At 37.0% G+C, this 20,229-nt stretch overlaps 1 protein-coding gene across 2 annotated transcripts in view; it reads right to left on the reverse strand.

Annotated features, from left to right (window-relative positions):
• The window catches only part of PDSS2 (decaprenyl diphosphate synthase subunit 2), a 246,190-nt gene that overhangs the window by 78,560 nt on the left and 147,401 nt on the right, over positions 1-20,229 (reverse strand). For both annotated transcript variants that reach the window (XM_024755922.1, XM_024755916.1), the window contains one exon: positions 17,391-17,589. In XM_024755922.1, the coding sequence (XP_024611690.1) occupies positions 17,391-17,589 (199 nt within the window). The remainder of the gene's footprint in view (positions 1-17,390; positions 17,590-20,229) is intronic.

Here is a 20,229-nt window from a genome sequence, read left to right on the forward strand (position 1 = left end):
TACAAAGATGTCTATAACATATTCTTAAGGAAACGAAAAAGAAAAGCTGGGTACAAAACAGAACAACATGATAGGTATTTTTAAAACAAAAATGAGGTCAATCTATGTTTTCATATATGCTGAGAAAAAAGTCTGAAACAGCAAAATAATAATTTAATAAATAATTTATAATTATTTATTAAATAATAAATAATTTATTTAATATAAAAAATAATTTAATATATTTAATATAGCTGAATGAAATGATAATAATGATAATCTGTAAGTGGTAAGAGTCTAGATTTTTTTTTTTTTTTTTTTTTTGGGATGGCCTCTCCTGATGTGGAGCGCAGGCTCGGCGGCCTTGGCTCACAGGCCCAGCCGCTCCGCGGCACGTGGGATCCTCCCAGACCGGGGCACGAACCCGTGTCCCCTGCATCAGCAGGCGGACTCTCAACCACTGCGCCACCAGGGAAGCCCTAGATGTTTTTAATTAAAATTTTTTCTTCAACTTTTCTGAATTGCTTAAATGTATAATTGCTTAGTATATAATGTACTATATTTTCTCTCCTTTTATTAGCTTGCTTTCATAATCAGATAAAATAAACCTACTTCTAGGGGGTGGGATGGGAAGAAGCATACCCTGTTTCAGTCTCAGAAAGGCTTCAAGCTAAGCTGTGTCCACAAATTGATTTATGGAATATAACAATCAATAGTCTCTTGATTAGCAAAAATAAGATCTGTAAGTGGTGATAAGCATTCTGTGCAGAAAACTTGTGCCTTTCTCAATAAATGTGATTCAGGAGTACTGTCAGTCAGCATTTGACAGATGGAATAGACTCAACAGAGCTGTACATGTTTCACTAGTAAACCAGACCACTTCGGTTTGAGCAAAGGAGCGCCTATACTAAATTTAAAGTAAAATGCAACTAAATCTTTAGAAAAATGTTAATTATAAACTAATGTGACCCAACTGAAACTCAAGTCAGCATAAGCTGAGTTGATGTCATAAGGTAGTATAGTTGTATTTTAATTCACTTTTAAAAGGTTGCTATGTACTTAATTTGTTTGGTATACTAAAACTGTGGAGGCTACTACAGATTTATAATCATCTTTCAAAAACTTGCACTGGGAAGGTTACTTTAATGACATTTTTTACTACAGTGTGGAATGAAAGGACAACGTGTGATCCATCACTCTATTTGGGAGGCAAATGAACCCACAGCCCCTCAGCCTTTAGTACTCTTAACAGCTGCTAGCAAAGGAAACAGTCATGTGTGTGCACGCATCTGCAGTTCTGATGGCATTAATTACACACGAATCTATGGCACTCCTCCCCCAATCCCCAGGAACAAATAGCAACGCATGAAGCAGTAGCAAAGGTAAAACACCCTTGAGGGAAAATTAATTCTAATATACATCTTGGGAGGAACAAAAGACAGATTTAGTGTAAATATGTTCTTTTCAAAGTGCTTTGGCATTTGAAGGGATACTGTCAAGATTTTTTTTTTAAGTCACAAAAACTATATTGTCAGTGAAAATATTTTACAGAAAAATACTTTTATAGATAAAGGATGCTGAATAGCCTGCTAATGGTAACCAGAGTGGTTAGCTTCACTCTTCCGTTCCTCTTCATGCAAATGGAGCACAAAGTATCTGAGAGTTGCTTTTAAAGAAGAAAGATTTACCTACATTACCAAGGTGAGATAGAGAAGGACTGGTAAAGGAGTAGCGCTCTCCCATAGAGGCCAATAATATCTAACATTTGTAAAGCACTTTATCATTTACAAACTGGGTTTAAGCAAACTATCTGGTTCCAGGTAGAGTCCTCAGCGCCTAGCCAGATCTTCCAGGTTGGCAGCCTCGTTGGAGAAGCAACCTCTGAAGAACACGGGGAGCAGAAGCAGTGGCCAAATAAGGGGTGAATCTACTCACCCACCACCTGGGCACACACAACCCAGATGAGCCCTAATCTGCATGCTGATTAATATAAATGAGTGGCTTTAATAAGCCACTGATGAAGTCGGTGAAAGAATGGTTCTCTCCACTCCTTCCTACCAGACAAGGACCAGGTTTAATGAAGACAATGATGAGAGGTCTGTTGCAGTAAACATACCACTAACTCACAGGAGTTCTGGAAGAAGCTTCTAACTCAGCTTTTTGAAGGGAGCCTCTTCAATGCTGCCAAATATGTAAGGCCGTGCTTATTTGTGGGAGGGATGGCAATCTGTTCTAGTGAGCTGGGAACTTCTTTCTGGCTAAGGGCGAAGAGCAGAGAGAGAAATGGCACTACCAGTAGGACAGGTGCAGCAAAAACTAAGCAAATTGGTAATCTTAATTTTTAATTTAGAACAGCTGATACATTGGTTTATAAAATAACTACTGGTAACATTTGTCAAAATGGTTCACGAAAATTCAGTGAACTCCAGAAAAGTAAAATCACAGCTGATAAAACTTAAATAGTCCACAAGTTCAGGAAAATGGCTTGAGTACGAAGTGTTGAAATTTAACATTATATTGGCTGGTGCACTCATTTCAGAAACATTTGCTGATAGCCTACTATGTACCTGGCACTGTACTAGTGAGACTAGTGATGGCCATATAAAGGCCATTTATTTGTCTTTGATCACCTAGAGGATTAATACACAGATGAGCTGCATGACCTTGGGCCAGCACATCACTTCTTTGGGCCTCAGTCTGCATATCTAGGTAAGAGGTATCTGTGCTTTATCAACAGTAAGCCCCATGATCAGAAACACCTAAATGTGAAGCTGCACACATTTTTTATTCATAACAATTGTAAGGAATGGTCAATTTGCCAAAAATGTGGATTTCTTTTACTAGCAATACAAAAGTAATCCAAAAAAGTTGTTCACTTTTTGAATGGCGGTGCATGACTCTTGGCCTTATTTGTCACTTAACAATGAAAAATATAATTTATTTATTTAAACAATGATTAGGTTCCTGAAAAGTGGCAGATAATTTAAAATGCTGACATCAAGATGAAACTTTTCAGAAGAAATAAAGAAAAAGGAGATGCTTTCCAGTAGGTTAAAAAATGGTTCTGCCAAGTACCTTGCATTGCTACAAAAACTGTAAATAGTTGCTGAGGATTGCATGCTTAGTCATGAAACAAAGCAATTCTGTCTGTCATTATCATATAGCAGCCAGCTGCTTTATTTTCCACCTTCTCCAACATGAGAATTCCTGCACATGAAGTGTGCTGGACTCAGGATGGTCCACGTTAATATGCTCTTTACTTAAGGGTACTGTTACACCATGTTTTGACTGGACTTTCTCTGAAGAGAATCATGCCTGCCATTTCAATGATCTGTACACTTTTCCCCACGTAGCCGATAACCTACATTTTGCTTTCACTGCTTCTTCATTTGAGGGTCCTCTCAGTGATGTTAACTAAGGCTTTCCAAGTATGATTTTACTGAAAAGTTAATCCCACTTTTGAGACGTTTACAATGTGAATCTTCAGAACACCAGAATCATAGTACAGTATTTCATGCAACTGAAAGGATGCTGCTGGCTAGAACACTGCCTAGTAGTACCAGCTTTCAAAATTTTTAAACTGTAACCCAGAGTAAGAACTATATTTTACATCATGACACAGTATATGCATACATGCATATGCACAAAAATGAGTGAAAAGTTCTATAAAACAAAAGTTTCATTATTATTTTCTTTTGCATTTCATTAAAAAAAAAAGTGTTGACAGTGATTTACTAAAACGATTTCACCACCCACCAATAAACAGGATGTGATCTGTGGTTTGAACCATTATCTTACATCATGCTGATATACGTCACGTATAGCTCATACTTTGGTCAGCCATCTGAATTGCAAACAAAGTCCTCAAATTTTCGCCATGCAGTTTAAACACTGTTATTCTGAAATATATTTGTAAAGGTGTTAACTTCTTTATCACTTTATATCAAAAACATGTAAATTAACTGAGTGTAAAGAGGCAGGATAAAACAGAATCATTCTTGGGTACTATGGGATATATGCTGTTAGAGTGCATATCAATCTTGTTGGTTTACATTAACTGATGTTGACTATTAGCTTCAAACTTATTAGATTCATGAAAACAAATTGGTTTAGACCACATCGGCCAAAGAGTTAAATATTTCAGGATTTTTCTGGAATTCACACATACATCTTGCAAATTCCAGGGATACCATGTCCTTTGGGTAACACAGTTCACCTTTCAGCACAATCAGTTCCTCTTCAAATTGCCACACTGAAAAGCAGATGTTTGTAATTTACAGACATCCCAAGGTCGGCACTTCAAAGGCAGTCACAGAAATAAAAGCATGACTCATATGCATTAAAATCCATGCATCTTGTCTAAATTGTATTTCTTCCAAATACCTTCACAGCTCTTCAAAATCTGTGATTCAATGAAATTCTAAAAACAACTGGCCCTACTAATACTGCATTCTAGAAAATTAGATAATCCATTTTCCCCTCCTTTAAAAAAATTAGGTAGTAGAAACTTGAGACTAGCTGCATTGCCCCTTGAATCAAATAATGGATACCCTTGGGTTCGAAATTCTCAAATCTATAAAGATGTACAATTGACTTTCAAACTGTTATCTCTAATGCTTAGCACATGCACACAAAAATTTTCGTTGAATTACCAGTACTCTTCTAATATTTGAATTCACTGTATAAATCTTAACTATTTAAAAATAAATTTGCACAGTTACCACTTTGTCCAAACACTATTTTCAGAAATTTACATCTGCATATCACCTTATGGCTTAAAGTATTGATAAAATAAAGCCTAAGTTTCTCATCACAAATCTGCCATAAAGATGAGTTCACTAATTTGGGGTATTACTTTATTTATTTATTTTTAAACATCTTTACTGGAGTGTAATTGCTTTACAATGGTGTGTTAGTTTCTGCTTTATAACAAAGTGAATCATCTATGGGGCGGATATTACTTTAGATTGCTGAAATATGCATGTCAATCTTAAGATCTCTGACATTTATAAAATATTTTGGCTTCTCTATTACACCTTTGATTTTTTTTTTTTTTTTTTTGCGATACGCGGTCCTCTCGCTGCTGTGGCCTCTCCCGCTGCGGAGCACAGCCTCCGGACACGCAGGCTCAGCGGCCATGGCTCACGGGCCCAGCTGCTCCGCGGCATGTGGGATCCTCCCAGACCGGGGCACGAACCCGTGTCCCCTGCATCAGCAGGCGGACTCTCAACCAATTCCCCCCAAGGGAAGCCCTCATCTTTGATTTTTATTAACAATTTTTCTTGATTTCTTTGTTTCTCTTCATATTTAATGCCCTTGTCAGAATCTGGTTATATATTGTACCTTTACAGTCTTTCCTACAACACTCAGAACTGTAGACTATTGGCACTGGCAAGGAGGTAGGGGATGGAAATAATGCTGCCTTTATTTTATAGATGAGGAAACTAAGAAAACAAGTTGCCTTTGCTTAGTAGTTATTTCTCTAAAATGTTTTATAAAGCCCTATTGATGTTTGTATTGTTTATTCCAATATTTAAAAACGACTAGTTGTTTAAGATATTATAAATTCCTGTATCTGTAACTGCAAAACTGCTGGCAAAAAAGGCATCATGGTTCTTTGTTGGTTTGTCTTCTACTTTAGTTAAGCACGAGGATTTCAGAGCCGGACTGCCTGGATTCAGCTCTACCATTTATTACCACGAGGAAATTATTTAACCCTTTCCTCTGTCTCAGGAGAGATTAAATGGGTTAATACACAAAAAACACAACAGTGCCTGCTACACAGTAAATACTCAAAAATATAAGGTGTTTTTTTTTAATGTTTGGTAGTAATTTTAATAACTATTAAATATTCTACATTATGAAGTTTCTAATTTCATTTCGAAAATGGAGTATTAACACATTAGATAAACAATCTGGAGGAAAAGATCTCAACTGGAATTCTAAGAGATAAAATGAGCTGTCCAATGTTAAATGGCAAATTAAAAAAAAAAGGTAGGGATAGGAACTAGGTCTACAGACTTCTACTTCAGGGCTATTTCCATGACTCTTTGTAGCTTTATACGTCATCACTGAGGAATATAAAATAGGTAAGTGCTATAAAGCTCAACATATGATGAAAACAAAAGTGATCCACAAGAGTGTAGCTGCTTAGTAATGAAGTAGTTAATCTGATATTCTAAACAGAGAAACTGTCCTTTAAAAACTAAAGACTGAACACAGACACACAGTATAGTTTTGATGTTTACTGATATCTGACTGACCTGAACAAAGAACAAAGACGATTAAGCCACATGAATAACAACAAACAACTTAATGCATTTTCCAAAATTCTTAAAAACAAAGTTCCTTGGCATAGCCATACTTTCTAACAAACCCACTTTAATGTTTTCACAGTTTACAATATCTGAAATGACCTCAGGGTCAGGCATTTGTCAGTTAATGACCTGCTGGGCTAATGGCCTTCAGCTTTGCCTTGGGCACACAAGTCCTCCAGTAGGTCATTAGCTGCCAGAAAAGGGCTCTTCCCCAATCACTATTGCTAAATAAATAAAATTTGCTCCTGGGTTAAGGCCCTGTAAGCCAACTTTGGCTTAGAGTGAATTTTTTCGTTGAGTATTTACAACTCAGAGGAAAATGATGGAAATGCTAAAACCAAAGCTATATCAATAAAAGTAATGAAAAGTAGTCATGTGGATCCTTTGGATGCTCTTAAATTTTCTTTTGCTTATGGTGTTCAAATTCAGTCTTAATTTAATATAGCAGGCACCAGATTACAAATGCACTGCATTTTGGAATTTCATCTATAAGTAAATTTTTTTGGAGCTTATACTACATTTTCCTAAAATAAAAGGCTATAAATGATGGCTAGGTTCCCAGAGAAGCCCACAAAAGCTTAGTTAGCCCATAATATTAGAAATACCATATACTTGTAATTAAAAATAGGATTGAAAACCACAATCTTATAATACTTGCAACTAAACAAAATTGGAAAACAAAACTAAATAGGAAACATTTAAAAAATGATCTTTAAGTGTTGATGGTTGCAGGGAAATTTGGTTTAATAGGAGAATAAGGGTAGAGACACTGGTTCTTTCCTATGCCTATTTCATTTCTAATTATAATTTTCCTTTTTCTTAACACAAGAGTACACCAAGCTTTACTCTGTGTTCTTCAACTCCAAGTTTCTTGGTTTATTTTTCCTCTTGAAAAAAGCAAAGAGAAGGCAAAATGGTGGATGGCAATTTTTCTTTAAAAAAAATTTTTTTTTTTGGGCAATTTTTCTGAAACAACAGGTAAAAGAATAAAAATCTGGAGGAAAACAGCTGAAGAGGATGTGTATACATTTTGGAGACTGTCTAAGGTGAAATGAACTGAGTTGTGAACAGTAAGAGACAAAGAAAGGGGCACTGTGTACAAGTCTACTGGGTGAAGAAATGATGGTTGGAGAAGAGACTGGGGTCAGGTGGCTGAGGATGAAGAGGAAGTAATCAGCTGTTCATCTGCCTAGTACTTTGTAAACTCTGAACGCAGGAAATTCCTTGAGTAAAATCATTAGAAAGGCAAAAGAAGAGTACTGACTCAAGCTGGAAAATACATTTTTTTCTCTCTCTGGATTTGGAGAAATAGCAATTTATGTCAGTGAAATTGGAGGGGGAAAAAAAGCTGGTTTAATTAATTTTACTTCTAGAAAGTGGGAAAAGGGATTTACAAAAATTGAGGTTGCCAAAGTATACAATGAGATTGCCATAATCAGTATGTTTCTACCTCTCATGGCCAACCACGGTGTGGGGTTCAACTGTACCCATGTCAGAGGGTGTATTTTTGTAGAACACAGACTTTTTTTTTTGCGGTACGCGGGCCTCTCACTGCTGTGGCCTCTCCTGTTGCGGAGCACAGGCTCCGGACGTGCAGGCTCAGCGGCCATGGCTCACGGGCCCAGCCGCTCTGCGACACGTGGGATCTTCCCGAACCGGGGCACGAACCCATGTCCCCCGCATCGGCAGGCAGACTCTCAACCACTGTGCCACTAGGGAAGCCCAGAACACAGACTTTTTAAAAAATGGGTTTCTTTAAATGCCAGGCATATGGAAGAAATGCTTCTCTTGCTCTTTTTTTCTTGTCTTCAGGTTTCTGGTTTGACACAGACACTAAGAGAAGTGTCCATTTTGCATGATGGCATTTGACCTCCCTATGACAAAAAGATACTTCATTCCATTGTTTTATAGCACCACAAGGGTAAAGTTCAAGGTTTTAATGAGATAATACATATTAAAAGAACATAATATTTTGCCTTTTTAAAAAATTTATTGATTTAAGGCTGCGTTGGGTCTCCGTTGCTGCGTGTGGGCTTTAGCTGCGGAGAGCGGAGCTGCTCTTCATTGTGGTGTGCGGGCTTCTCATTGCAGTGGCTTCCCTTGTTGCAGGGCATGGGCTCTAGGCGCATGGGCTTCAATAGTTGCGGCACGCAGGCTCAGTAGTTGTGGCACACAGGCTTAGTTGCTCTACGGCATGTGGGATCTTCTTGGACCAGGGCTTGAATCCAAGTCCCCTGCACTGGCAGGCATACTCTTAACCACTGCACCACCAGGGAAGTCCCTGTCTTCTTATTTCTAGCACACATCTCAAACATTTATCACTTTCACTTTAAATACAAGGAAGCAGACTCAGAATATAAATACAGTGTCTGTTTAATATGTGGCTATGTTAGCATGTGATAAGAAAAAAGCTGGAAAAATTATTTTGGGGATTTTGAAATTGTAATTTTATAATAGCATTTTGACTTCTCTGATATGGAGATAGTTTCCTTTATCATTATAACATATGACACCCCACTAACGTTCTGCACATATTTTTCTAGTCATGAAAATCTACCCTTGACTGGGTCATATGAAGAAAAGAACATTAATCATGGGTGTCAAACTAAAGAGGATGAAAGCAATTAATTCAATAATTTCCACAGGTAAAATACTTATGACAAGACTGTAAACACACAAGGTCACAATAATGTCTATTTTAAATGAATATGACAGAGAAAAACTTAAATTTCATATGACATAGCATGTTTCTAGGTTTCACTTTTCAACATGAACTTGAAAGTAAACAATATAACAGATAAGAAAAACACCAAATAACCAATAGCAGCTGCTTTATTAAAATATATAGATGGTATAAAAGGAGATTTATATGCATAAATTGAGCATATTTATACAAACAAAATTATTCCTTGTAAACAACATATTTATGCCTTTTGGAAAACAAAGTTAACATAAGAGAATACATCAGTTATGCAAGGACTACATCTGTGCCACTGGTTATTTAGAAATATAAATCACTAATGCTTAATAGAATGGCTCCCAGAAGTGACATCATGACAATGTTCTGGGATGTTTAGACAAGACCCCAGAACTAACTAACTCACAGATGTATAATCATAGGTCCATTAAATGAAAATCACTACAAAGATTAAAAAAAATAACATGGTGAATTAAATTCTTTAGATACTAGGGTCATCACTGTACATATAAAACACTGTTTTTTTTTAAAAAAAGATGACATAATAATATGCACAGTCTTATTTACATTGTGGCTTAATCTTAAAATACAAATCCAGTCTACAAGTAAACACAGAGACGAGGAAAAAGCTGTAATGGTCAGCCAGATTTCTAAATTATAGTGCTTTTCCATGTTATGATTTTTCCCCAGTTATTCAGTGTGTCTCACTGATAGCTTGATGCTCAAACACTAAAATTTTAGATTCTGGCATGACCCCATCATTTCAGCATTCAGTGATGTTCTACATGAACATAACATAGAGCAATTTATTTCAATGGAGTCAGGGAATTTACAGCTTAAAAAGAGGCATCTGAGGTCTCTTAGTTCAGGGTCTTTATGTAGTGAAGTACTAAAATAAAAAGTTGCCCTTAGGTCCCATAATTGAAAATGAATGATAACTCAAGCATTAATTTTTAAACTCACTACTGAATTCAAAATCTTGTTAATTCACACGTACGTGACTACAGCTATAACAGTAAGAAGACAATTATCAGAGGATTAATATACCAATTTCTATACTCAGAGATATTTAAAAATCTAAGTGTTACCTAAGGCAATTACCTTGAAGACCCCTAATATCTTCAGGGAAAAGCCAAAGGGAGAATAATTGACTTTGCTAATTTTACCCTTGGCAATTATAAAACAGCTCTGAATTTCATATGACTGCAGAATACTTCATCTAATGGCCTGTCCCAGCAGAAGTACAGTGATAAACACATAATATAGAAATTCAGACAAGAATTCAGTAGCAAAAGAAAATGGGAAATTGGTAGAATAAGTCATAAAAAATTAAAGTTGCTACAAATATGCTAATTTTAATTACCATGTTAAATATACACCCTCAAAGAAAAAGCAGACAGTTACTGTGGAGAAACAGAAAACTATACACAACAATTCTGTGTTATGTTCTATCTGCTTCCTTATTTCTGTGGCCTCTATTTATGTTGCTATTGCCGACAATTTTTCTTTCTTATAAAAGAAAATTAAAACATCATTAAATAGAATCTAACTTTACCAAGATATTAACCATATGAAGAGAGCTTATTTATCACCACCTCTTCTTCCCCTTCAAAACCCCCCTTTTAGTAGTTAGTATTATACTTAACTTAAGCTTCTGGGAATTCATTTAATAAAATTATTCCTCTTCTGAGATAAAACTTTACTTTCCTTAAAAAAAATATTCTAAGGGGAATATTGCCATGTATTTAAATGAAAGGAACTGGCTCTGAATATGGGAGATTTGCTTTATCAAAGAAAATTCTTTGATAAAGCATTTTAGTTACCCCTTACAATCTACTCAGTTTAAAATACTGTTCACATGATTTGAAAATCATCTATTATGATTAAAAGAGGGCTACAAAAAGCCTAGATTTGTAGAAGATCAATTATGGACCCCTGGACATGGTAGTCAAGGTCTTTCACAAAAAGTGAGCCAGTGAAGCATCTTTTGAAATTGACCTTGTAGAGCTTTCAATGACCCTTTGAAGAACAATGTGCAAAAGATCCATGTTTTGGATGAACGGGGTTGTGTAGAATAAAGGCTTCAATTTAACACACAACTATCAAAGTCAGAAAAAAACATACCATGGTTTAAAAAGGAAAAAAAATTCCTCATCAGACAAAGGTTGATAAAATGCAAATCTAAAGGTGCAAACCTGTGCACAGACCGTGAAGGTACAGGGCTCACTGGAGGGGAAGGGAATGCCTGATCATTCTTATTCCAAGGAGAAGCTTCAGGCTGAACCGTTGCTTGGATATTCTAAGCTTTTTTGGGGGGGTGGGGGGAGTAAATCAAGTAGTGCTACTGAAATCCAGTGCCTAATGGAGCAGATGGTGGAGGTCTTAGACTCTGGAACATTTATAGTGATGCTTCTGAATGCAAAACACCAGGAGTGGATTTCACCGGCTGTGAATCTGATTTGATTTTGATGGGAACAAAGCCTCCATTTTCTCTGAACTTGAACCACACTGAAAGGAAGAATGTGTGAATGATACAAGCTAGCTAAGAAAAAGGAACATATTAAATATTATTCCCATAAAGTGGTTAACACAACTGAATACTTGTTTGTGTCATTATAGCATGTTAATAATATTTGTACTTAATATTTGTACCATCATCTTAACCTTATATAACATTTCATCGGAATAGCTTAAGTGAGTTAGATCTGATGATCAGAGCAAACAGATATAAATTTGTCTGAAGGCAATAAGCTTTTTTTTTTTTTCTTTTTTAATGGTAGGGGCCAGGCTGAGGGCTAATTACTGAAATGTGGACCTAGTTAGTATGTCCGTAACATCTCTTCCTCTCAGGTATGTGGGTCTAAACCATGAGTGGCCAGTGTGTGTGGCTAGTCATCTGCAGCTCAAGGCACCCAGAAACAATACCAGACCTGTACTTTCTGAGGCTTCCTCCTTCTCCAAGACCCAAAGTTCAACATAGACCATAGCAGGTATGGTGAAGAGGGAAGTTGGACAATGCAGTCAGAGAGTGGCTCCCAAGTCAACTGAGATTATTTATTATTCCATTCTATTTTATTTTTTATTTTTTTTGCGGTACGTGGGCCTCTCACTGTTGTGGCCTCTCCCGTTGCGGAGCACAGGCTTCGGACATGCAGGCTCAGCGGCCATTGCTCACGGGCCCAGCCGCTCTGCGGCATGTGGTATCTTCCTGGACCGGGGCACGAACCCGTGTCCCCTGCATCGGCAGGTGGACTCTCAACCACTGTGCCACAGGGGAAGCCCCTATTATTCCATTTTATACGGCCAATTCTTTCTTTCTTTAGCTTCCTTTTCAGATGAATATAAACTATATATTAAAGGTACCATACTATTTTCTCCCTAAAACCAGCAGGTCTATCTTATGAAAATATGTGCTAGCCAAAAGTGGGATGGGAAGGTAGGGCAGAATGCTACTTGTCTCCCAGTATCTATTCTCTCCATCTTCCGGATTTTTGGTTGGGCACATGGCAACCTCACAATCAAGTTTACATTTCTTAGTCTCCCTGACATCTAGGTGTGACCATATCATTAAATTCTAGCCAATAGGATGTAAGCAGAAGGATTTCAAATAACTTCTGAGAAACGTCTTTAAAGTGGTGACACTATACAATTTATCATCCGAACTGGGCCATGTGAGAGTAAAAGGGAGTGCTAAAATAATTAAAATTTTGTACTTTTTGAAACTGGTATTTATTAACTAACAATTGATTTTATTATACTGGGGGACTTTTTAACTAGTTCTATTCAAAAACCATTTTCAAAAATAAAATTTCAAAAGAAATAAAAATAACATATATCTATGTACATTAAAATAAAAAAGAACTTCTTTATATTGATAATCTGAATATTAAAAAATAGAATAATTATTCTTGGTACATATTCACATATTTGTTTCTTAGCAATATCTGTCTCTAATATTGTGTCACTGGCATTTTTCTGAAGGATGTGTCTGTAAAAATATGGCATTTAAAAATAAAACTGCTAGCAATATTCTTCACAGTTGCATTTTATAATTAATTAATTTGAAATTACTGATATTTTAATTGATTCTTATTGGTAGACCATAATATTTTTAATTGAGAAAGATGCTCTTTCTACAGGTTCTGAGTTATTTGGTAAGCTCAGAGCAAATTTTCTAAATGGAAGAGACACTCAATTCTAATTTTTTTTTTTCACATTGAAAAGTGTAACTATTCCACCCAAATATTTTCAAGGTACTGTCTTCTTGCTTCCTTCAGAGTACTTTCCTTTGACAAATATTTTTAAAAGATAAAACTTGTCAAATAAATTGACTCTATGATTCTTTTGAATGTTTTGCCAAAATTAGATGCTGCAAAGTCTAGGCCTTCTCAATTTCATTTCATTCATGTATGTGTATAATTTATTCAAAATAGGAGCACCACCAAAAGATTCTTCCTGCAAGATGAAATATTCCCAATCAGAAGTACAGAATTGCAAATTTTAATCTTGTAGAGCATTTGAGTTCTTACCATTTATGTTGTTCAATTCCTTCTTTCCTTCTGTAGGGAAAAATTCCAATGGAAATTTTGTTTTCATTAATTGCAGTTCTATAAAAGCTTCATTGGGTGTTTCAGTTGTTGAACACTTGATTTCAGATTTCCACTTGATTTTGAACAAAATGTCACCAAAACTTTGAAGAGCCATTTACAACAAAGTTCAATACCATTGTTGGGTATAGAGATTTCTAAAATCTGATTGATGACAGGCAACAAAGAGAGAAGGCACATATTGTGGTACTGAACTATATAGTTTTATACTCAACATCAGCTATATCCCCCAAATCTTGTAGTCCAGAGACTCTGACTATAAAGATATTTGTAAATTTTTGTAACAATAGCTTCTTTTTCAATTAGTAGAATGTTGATGTTTGTTTCGATGCAATTATGAATTATGGGTGTGCCTCAACCAGTTCCAAGTCCTCCATAGATTTCTCAAGATAGTAAGACGGTCATTTTTATCACAACACTGTATGTGTTTCACCTAAATTTGTACTTGTATTAATATTGTAAACTAACAATTTTATCTTTCATGTTCAACTTTTTTTTAAAGTCTCTATTGAATTTATTACAATATTGCTTCTGTTTTACGTTTTGGTTTTTTGGCCGTGAGGCATGTGACATCTTAGTTCCCTGACCAGGGATTGAACCCACACCCCCTTCACTGGAAGGCGAAGTCTTAATCACTGGACCACCAGGGAAGTCCCTCATATTCAACTTTTTTTTTTTTTTGCTGTACACGGGCCTCTCACCGTTGTGGCCTCTCCCGTTGCGGAGCACAGGCTCCGGACGCGCAGGCTCAGCGGCCATGGCTCACGGGCCCAGCCGCTCCGCGGCATGTGGGATCTTCCCGGACCGGGGTACGAACCCGTGTCCCCTGCATCAGCAGGCGGACTCTCAACCACTGCGCCACCAGGGAAGCCCCCCTCATATTCAACTTTTAAACTGAATTTCCAATCTCACTCAAAATGTCTTTACCTTTGGTAGATATACTTCCAAAAGCTTTACCTTGATTCCACGAATGGGTGGAAAAAGAAAACATTTTTAGAATTAACTAAAATGATTTAATTACTTGAAGTACCTGATAACATTCAACTGAAACTGGAATTATTTAACTGTTTGCGAAGTTCTTCCATCATTGGAGACAACAAACATAAAGCTATTGCTCGTATCCAAAAATGAGTGAAATCAATTTACAAGAATAGTTATTTATCTAAACAAAAGTTAGGCTTTACAGAGTTGTATGTATACTTTCTTCAGCTACATGGCTTAAACCATTTAAGCCTCCCTAAAGTAACTACTAATTTTGGAACTAGATCCTGACACTTTTTCAGCAAATTCGACTCTTCTTGTTTTCATGAGGTCAGCGATACCACTACGGTCTCTGTAGTGGACAGTAAACGTCAATAAACATTTTATGCAAGTTACACATTCCTTATTAACTTTTTTGAGAAACAAAAATCCAGCACTTTTTAAACATAAAATATATACTTTTATTTTTTTGAGCTGTTGCCAAAAGGTTTATTGCAAAAACAAAGTACTGCCAGGGACTTCCCTGGTAGTCCAGTGGGTTAAGACTCCACGCTTCCAGTGCCGGTGGCCCAGGTTTGATCCCTGGTAGGGGAACTAGATCCCACACGCATGCTGCAACTAAGAGTCTGCAGGCTGCAACTAAAAAGCCCACATGCCGCAACTAAGATCCGGTACAGCCAAAATAAATAAACAAAAAAACAAATAAATAATAAAAACAAAACAAAGTACTGCCAGATAATATAATAGTACCGGTTTACAGCATACAAGCAAGTGTGCTCAGTTTATTCCTTTTTTTTTTAATTGGAGTATAATTGCTTTACAATGTTGTATTAGTTTCTGCTGTACAATGAAGTGAATCAGCTATATGTATACCTGTATCCCCTCCCTCTTGGACCTCTCTCCCTCCCCCACCCCCATCCCACCCATCTAGGTCACCACACTCAGTCTACACAGAACTGATCAGCCTCGATTTCCCACATGTCTATTTCATAGACAATGGACCTCTAACTTACTATATTTCCCACTGAGCTTTTGGACTGGTACCTGGTGGTTTTATGACTCCTGAAGGCCAGACTTGGGCCATACAATTGGGTGATACACCAAATGGCCAGCTGGGGCAGAAGTGTCAAATACTTCTACCACCTGAGACAGAAAGGAGTTAACTGTCTCTAGACATTCAGTGTACTTTGTTATATTAACAATTGCCCTGCATTCTGTCCTTGATTGGGAGGTGTCTGAAAGCACTGGGAAGAGAGAGGCATTATTGCTGGTTGTCTTTCAGATTTAATAATAACTTAACATGAGAACTCCCCCTACTGTACATGGATCTCACATATTATTGGCCTACGTTAGACAAAAATTGAGGCAGAGGCTGGGAGTAGAAAGCGGAGCTCTATCAAACCCATGCTGGCTTATTCTAATGTAATTATTAGTAACCATCTCTGTTAAAAACAAAAAATTCAGGACAAATGCTAAGTCAGATGGGATTCTGGGACAGCAGACTTACACTGAGACTGTCCTTGGTGTCCAGGATGTACATTTACTTGATCTTCAATGGAGGAGATCTGCCCTTCTTTGCCCTTCCTCCTTCTTCCTTCCTATTGACTGGAGTGAAGACATGATGGCAACTATCTTGGGCCACAAAGTGGTAAGATAAGAATAGCAGAGCAGTAAGATAGAAGGAGCCTAGGTTCCTGACTTTAGAATCACCATATCAACCTTGGACTGCCTACTCCCAGATAGTAAAAATATGTGAAAAATAAATTCTTATCTTGTTTTGGTCACTATTATTTTATAGTCATACCTAATCCTAACTGATAAATAAGGACTACCTCTACAATCTTTCTAGAAAGCAGCTTGGCAATATTATATCAAGAATACTAAAGATGTTTAAACACTTTGAATCCTTCTAGGAATTTATCTTAAAGAAATAATCTGGAATGAGGAAAAACTGATGTGTAAAGATGTTTACTGAAAATCTATTTATGATAGTAAAAAATCAGAAGCAACCTAAATGTCCAAAAATAAGGAACTTCTTTTTTTTTTTTTTGCGGTATGTGGGCCTCTCACTGTTGTGGCCTCTCCCATTGCGGAGCACAGGCTCCGGACGCGCAGGCTCAGCGGCCATGGCTCACGGGCCCAGCCGCTCCACGGCACGTGGGATCTTCCCAAACCGGGGCACGAACCCGTGTCCCCTGCATCAGCAGGTGTACTCTCAACCACTGCGCCACCAGGGAAGCCCAAGGAACTTCTTAAATAAACAATATTGCATCTAAATAATTGAATATTGTGCAACCATTAGAAAGTTTATGAAAAAAGTTAATGACATGGGAAAATGCCCACATCATATATGCCATGAGAGAAAATAGGCAAGATTAAAAAAAATCTTGCACATGTAAGTTCTCACTTATGTTACCCCCAAATCCACATATATAAATGTATGAATAAACAAACAAAAAAAGACTGAAAGGAAATACATGAAAATATTAACCAACAGTGATTATTTCTGGATAGTGAGATGATAAGTAATATTTATTTATATCTTTATATTGAATATTTAACACTACCCTATAATTAACAAATAATCCCATCTGTAATCAGAAAAAAATAGAAATTAATTTCAAAACTCTTTCCTAGCATTTACCAGTTTTAACTGGTGCTGACACTGCCATCATCGTCATTATCATCATCACAATTTTACTGAGCATCTATGTGTGGGGAGTTGAGGCAGCAGGGTGTCCAGACCTCTGTGGCTCCTGCAGTCAACCAAAGGCCATCCAGATACAAGCAAACCCTGCCCAGTTTTACCTTGGTGTTCTGTAGCAGAGCTAGTCCATTGCAGGCATTTGCTAGAAGGAAGTCTCCACTCAGGATAGCTATTTTATTTCCAAACTGCATGTCTTTCAGTGGCCCATCAGAAGATTGCAATTCATCTAAATTTACTATCCCACGATGTACAAGGAGGGCAGTATGGATAAGTTCTGTGATCTCTGCCAAACTTCTTTGACTAAAACATAAAGGTAAGACTTGTCTGAGTATAAAGACAACCAACTTATCACTAATGTCAGACTTCAGTTTTCAACAACAAAATATTTTATAGATTAGTGTCTCTTTTTTTAATTATTCCTTTTTCATGAAGTTTTTTTCTATTGAGATATAATTGACATATAACATTATATTAGTTTCAGGTGTACAACATAATGATTTGGTATTTGTACATACAGTTGACCTTTGAACAACACAGGATTGAACTGTGTGAGTCCATTTACATGAGGATCTTTTCAATAAATACTTAGGTATTATACAATCTGAGGTTGGTTGAATTTGCAGATGTGGAACCACAGATATGGAGGACTGGCTATGGGCCTTGAGCATCCGTGGATTTTGGTATCTGAAGTGGGTCCTGGAACCAATCCCCCGTGGATATCAAGGGAGGGTTGCATTGCAAAATGAACACCATCGTAAGCCTAGTTAACATCTGTCACCACATACAGTCACAAATTTTTTTTTCTTGTGATGAGAAGATCTACTGTCTTAGCAACTTACAAATACACAATACAGTATTATTAACCACAGTCACCATTTATGCATTATATCCCCAGTACATTATATCTTCATGTCTTTTCTTTTTAAAATAACTAGAAGTTCATGCCTTTTGACCACCTTCACCCATTTTGTCTCCCTTCCCACCCTCCACCCGCCCCCCCGACCCCAACCTCTGACAGCCACCAATCTGTTCTCTGTATCTATGGGTTCAGTTTTTGGCTTTCTTTTGTTTTTTTTATATCCCACATATAAGTGAAACCATACAGTATTTGTCTTTCTCTGACTTATTTCACTTAGCATTTTGAAGCTTCGTGGAGTTTCTTTTTGAAGGTTTCAAATGCACTTTTTTTCAATCATGCCATACTTTAATGGGTACATGGTACTTTTACTTGGCATCAATTATGAGTTGGTTTTGAAGCAATTCAGTATTATACCAGCTGGATGACTGATGATCACTGATCTCTCCATTCTTTTGGGGTGACTCTGCTAGCAGGGGACAGGTTCCACAGTATTCCAATTTGTGTTCCTGCATATACCCATATAGCAACACAAAGTGGCCCCACTAGTATTACCAGTTTGTCATGGAAATCAGGTGTACGTTTCTGGTGTCTCTGCCTTGCCATTGTTAGCTGAATGCTTCAAACTCAGGGAAACATCATGAAGCTGAAGACAGAAACTGCGGCAAATGCAGCTGAGGGTTTGGTGTAACTTCATATCAAGCACCCTCGCAAAGACACTTGAATGAAGTTTTTATTAGAGGCCTTTCCACCAAGTAGTTTGTGATCCATAAGCAGATCCTGACACCTTTCTTCTCTCTACCATTCCCCATTCTCTATCCCATGAGTCACCAGGATTCCCCAGAGAGAAGCTGACCAGTAAGGGCCACCCTCTACAGTTCCATTTAGATACTTTGTTCTCAGTATAACTTTAAGATTTATGAGAATTCTTACTGGTATCTAATAAAACTCCAATTTGAGTGGGAATATAACTTGTGCCAGACATTAGGTTAAGCACTTTTATGCATTATTACTTTTAATCCTAAATGCAAAGCTGTGGGATTTACAGACATGAATAGAATGTGGTCTCTTCCTTCAAGGACCTTATCTTTCAGAACAAGAACCAAGATACATATCTACAGCAGTAATTAAAACAGAGAAGGCCCTTGAGGAGCTTATAGTGTAGTGCTGTATCAGACAGGATTTCAAGAGATGTTTGTTTTCTTTTTTATACTTTTCTATAGTTTGTACCTTTTCTATAACAAAAGTATTACTTTTATAATCATAAAATATCAACAATTACTATAAAATTTAAACCTCATAACCACCCTATGATAGGTATTACTAACCTCTTTTTATAGGTGAGAAAATTGATGTACACAGTTTAATGACTTGCCCAAAGGCACACAGTAATACAGAGCTAGAAATCCATTGAAATCTGTTACAAATGGCCCCATGTGGATCATGCCACTTTGCTTCCACGCTCCTGTGTAGTCCCCTCCACCCTAACTTTGGGCTTCACCATGTGACTTACTTTGGTCAAAAAGACATTAGCACACGTGACATAAGTAAAGCCTTCTAAGTGTTTATGCATTAAGGCTTGTCCAGTGCAGTCACACGAGTGACCCCAGAATGTAAGAAATAAAATGGCTGTTTCAAGTCACTAAATCTTAGGATAGTTTGCTATGAAGCAATAGCTATCTGATACAGAAACTGGTATATCTAGGAGTGGGTGCTGTTGCAACAAAAGGCTAAAATATGTGTCAATGGCTTTGAGTCTGAATGTTTGGGGCTAGAGGTAAAGGCTGAAGAAATGGCAAAGTCTTAGTAGAATCTGGAAAGGCAGTGAGGAAACTGTTATTGGGGGATTGAGCAAAAACATATGGTGTTATAAGGTAGGGAAACAACTTGCAAAACTTTTATCTGTGGTAACTTGAAAAATAGAAAATATACCTAAATATTAAAAAGTAGGTAGTGAAAGTGGAGAGATCAGTGGAGGAAGCTGTAACAAAGGCCCAAGTCACAAAAGGGTTTGACGTAAAGGTCAAATTTAAGCATTTGACCTAGAATAACAGCCTTAGACAAGGAGACAAATAAATATAAAA

This window comes from Neophocaena asiaeorientalis, unplaced genomic scaffold (genome assembly GCF_003031525.2).
Source record: "Neophocaena asiaeorientalis asiaeorientalis breed wild unplaced genomic scaffold, Neophocaena_asiaeorientalis_V1.1 scaffold105, whole genome shotgun sequence".
Classification (NCBI taxonomy): domain Eukaryota; kingdom Metazoa; phylum Chordata; class Mammalia; order Artiodactyla; family Phocoenidae; genus Neophocaena; species Neophocaena asiaeorientalis.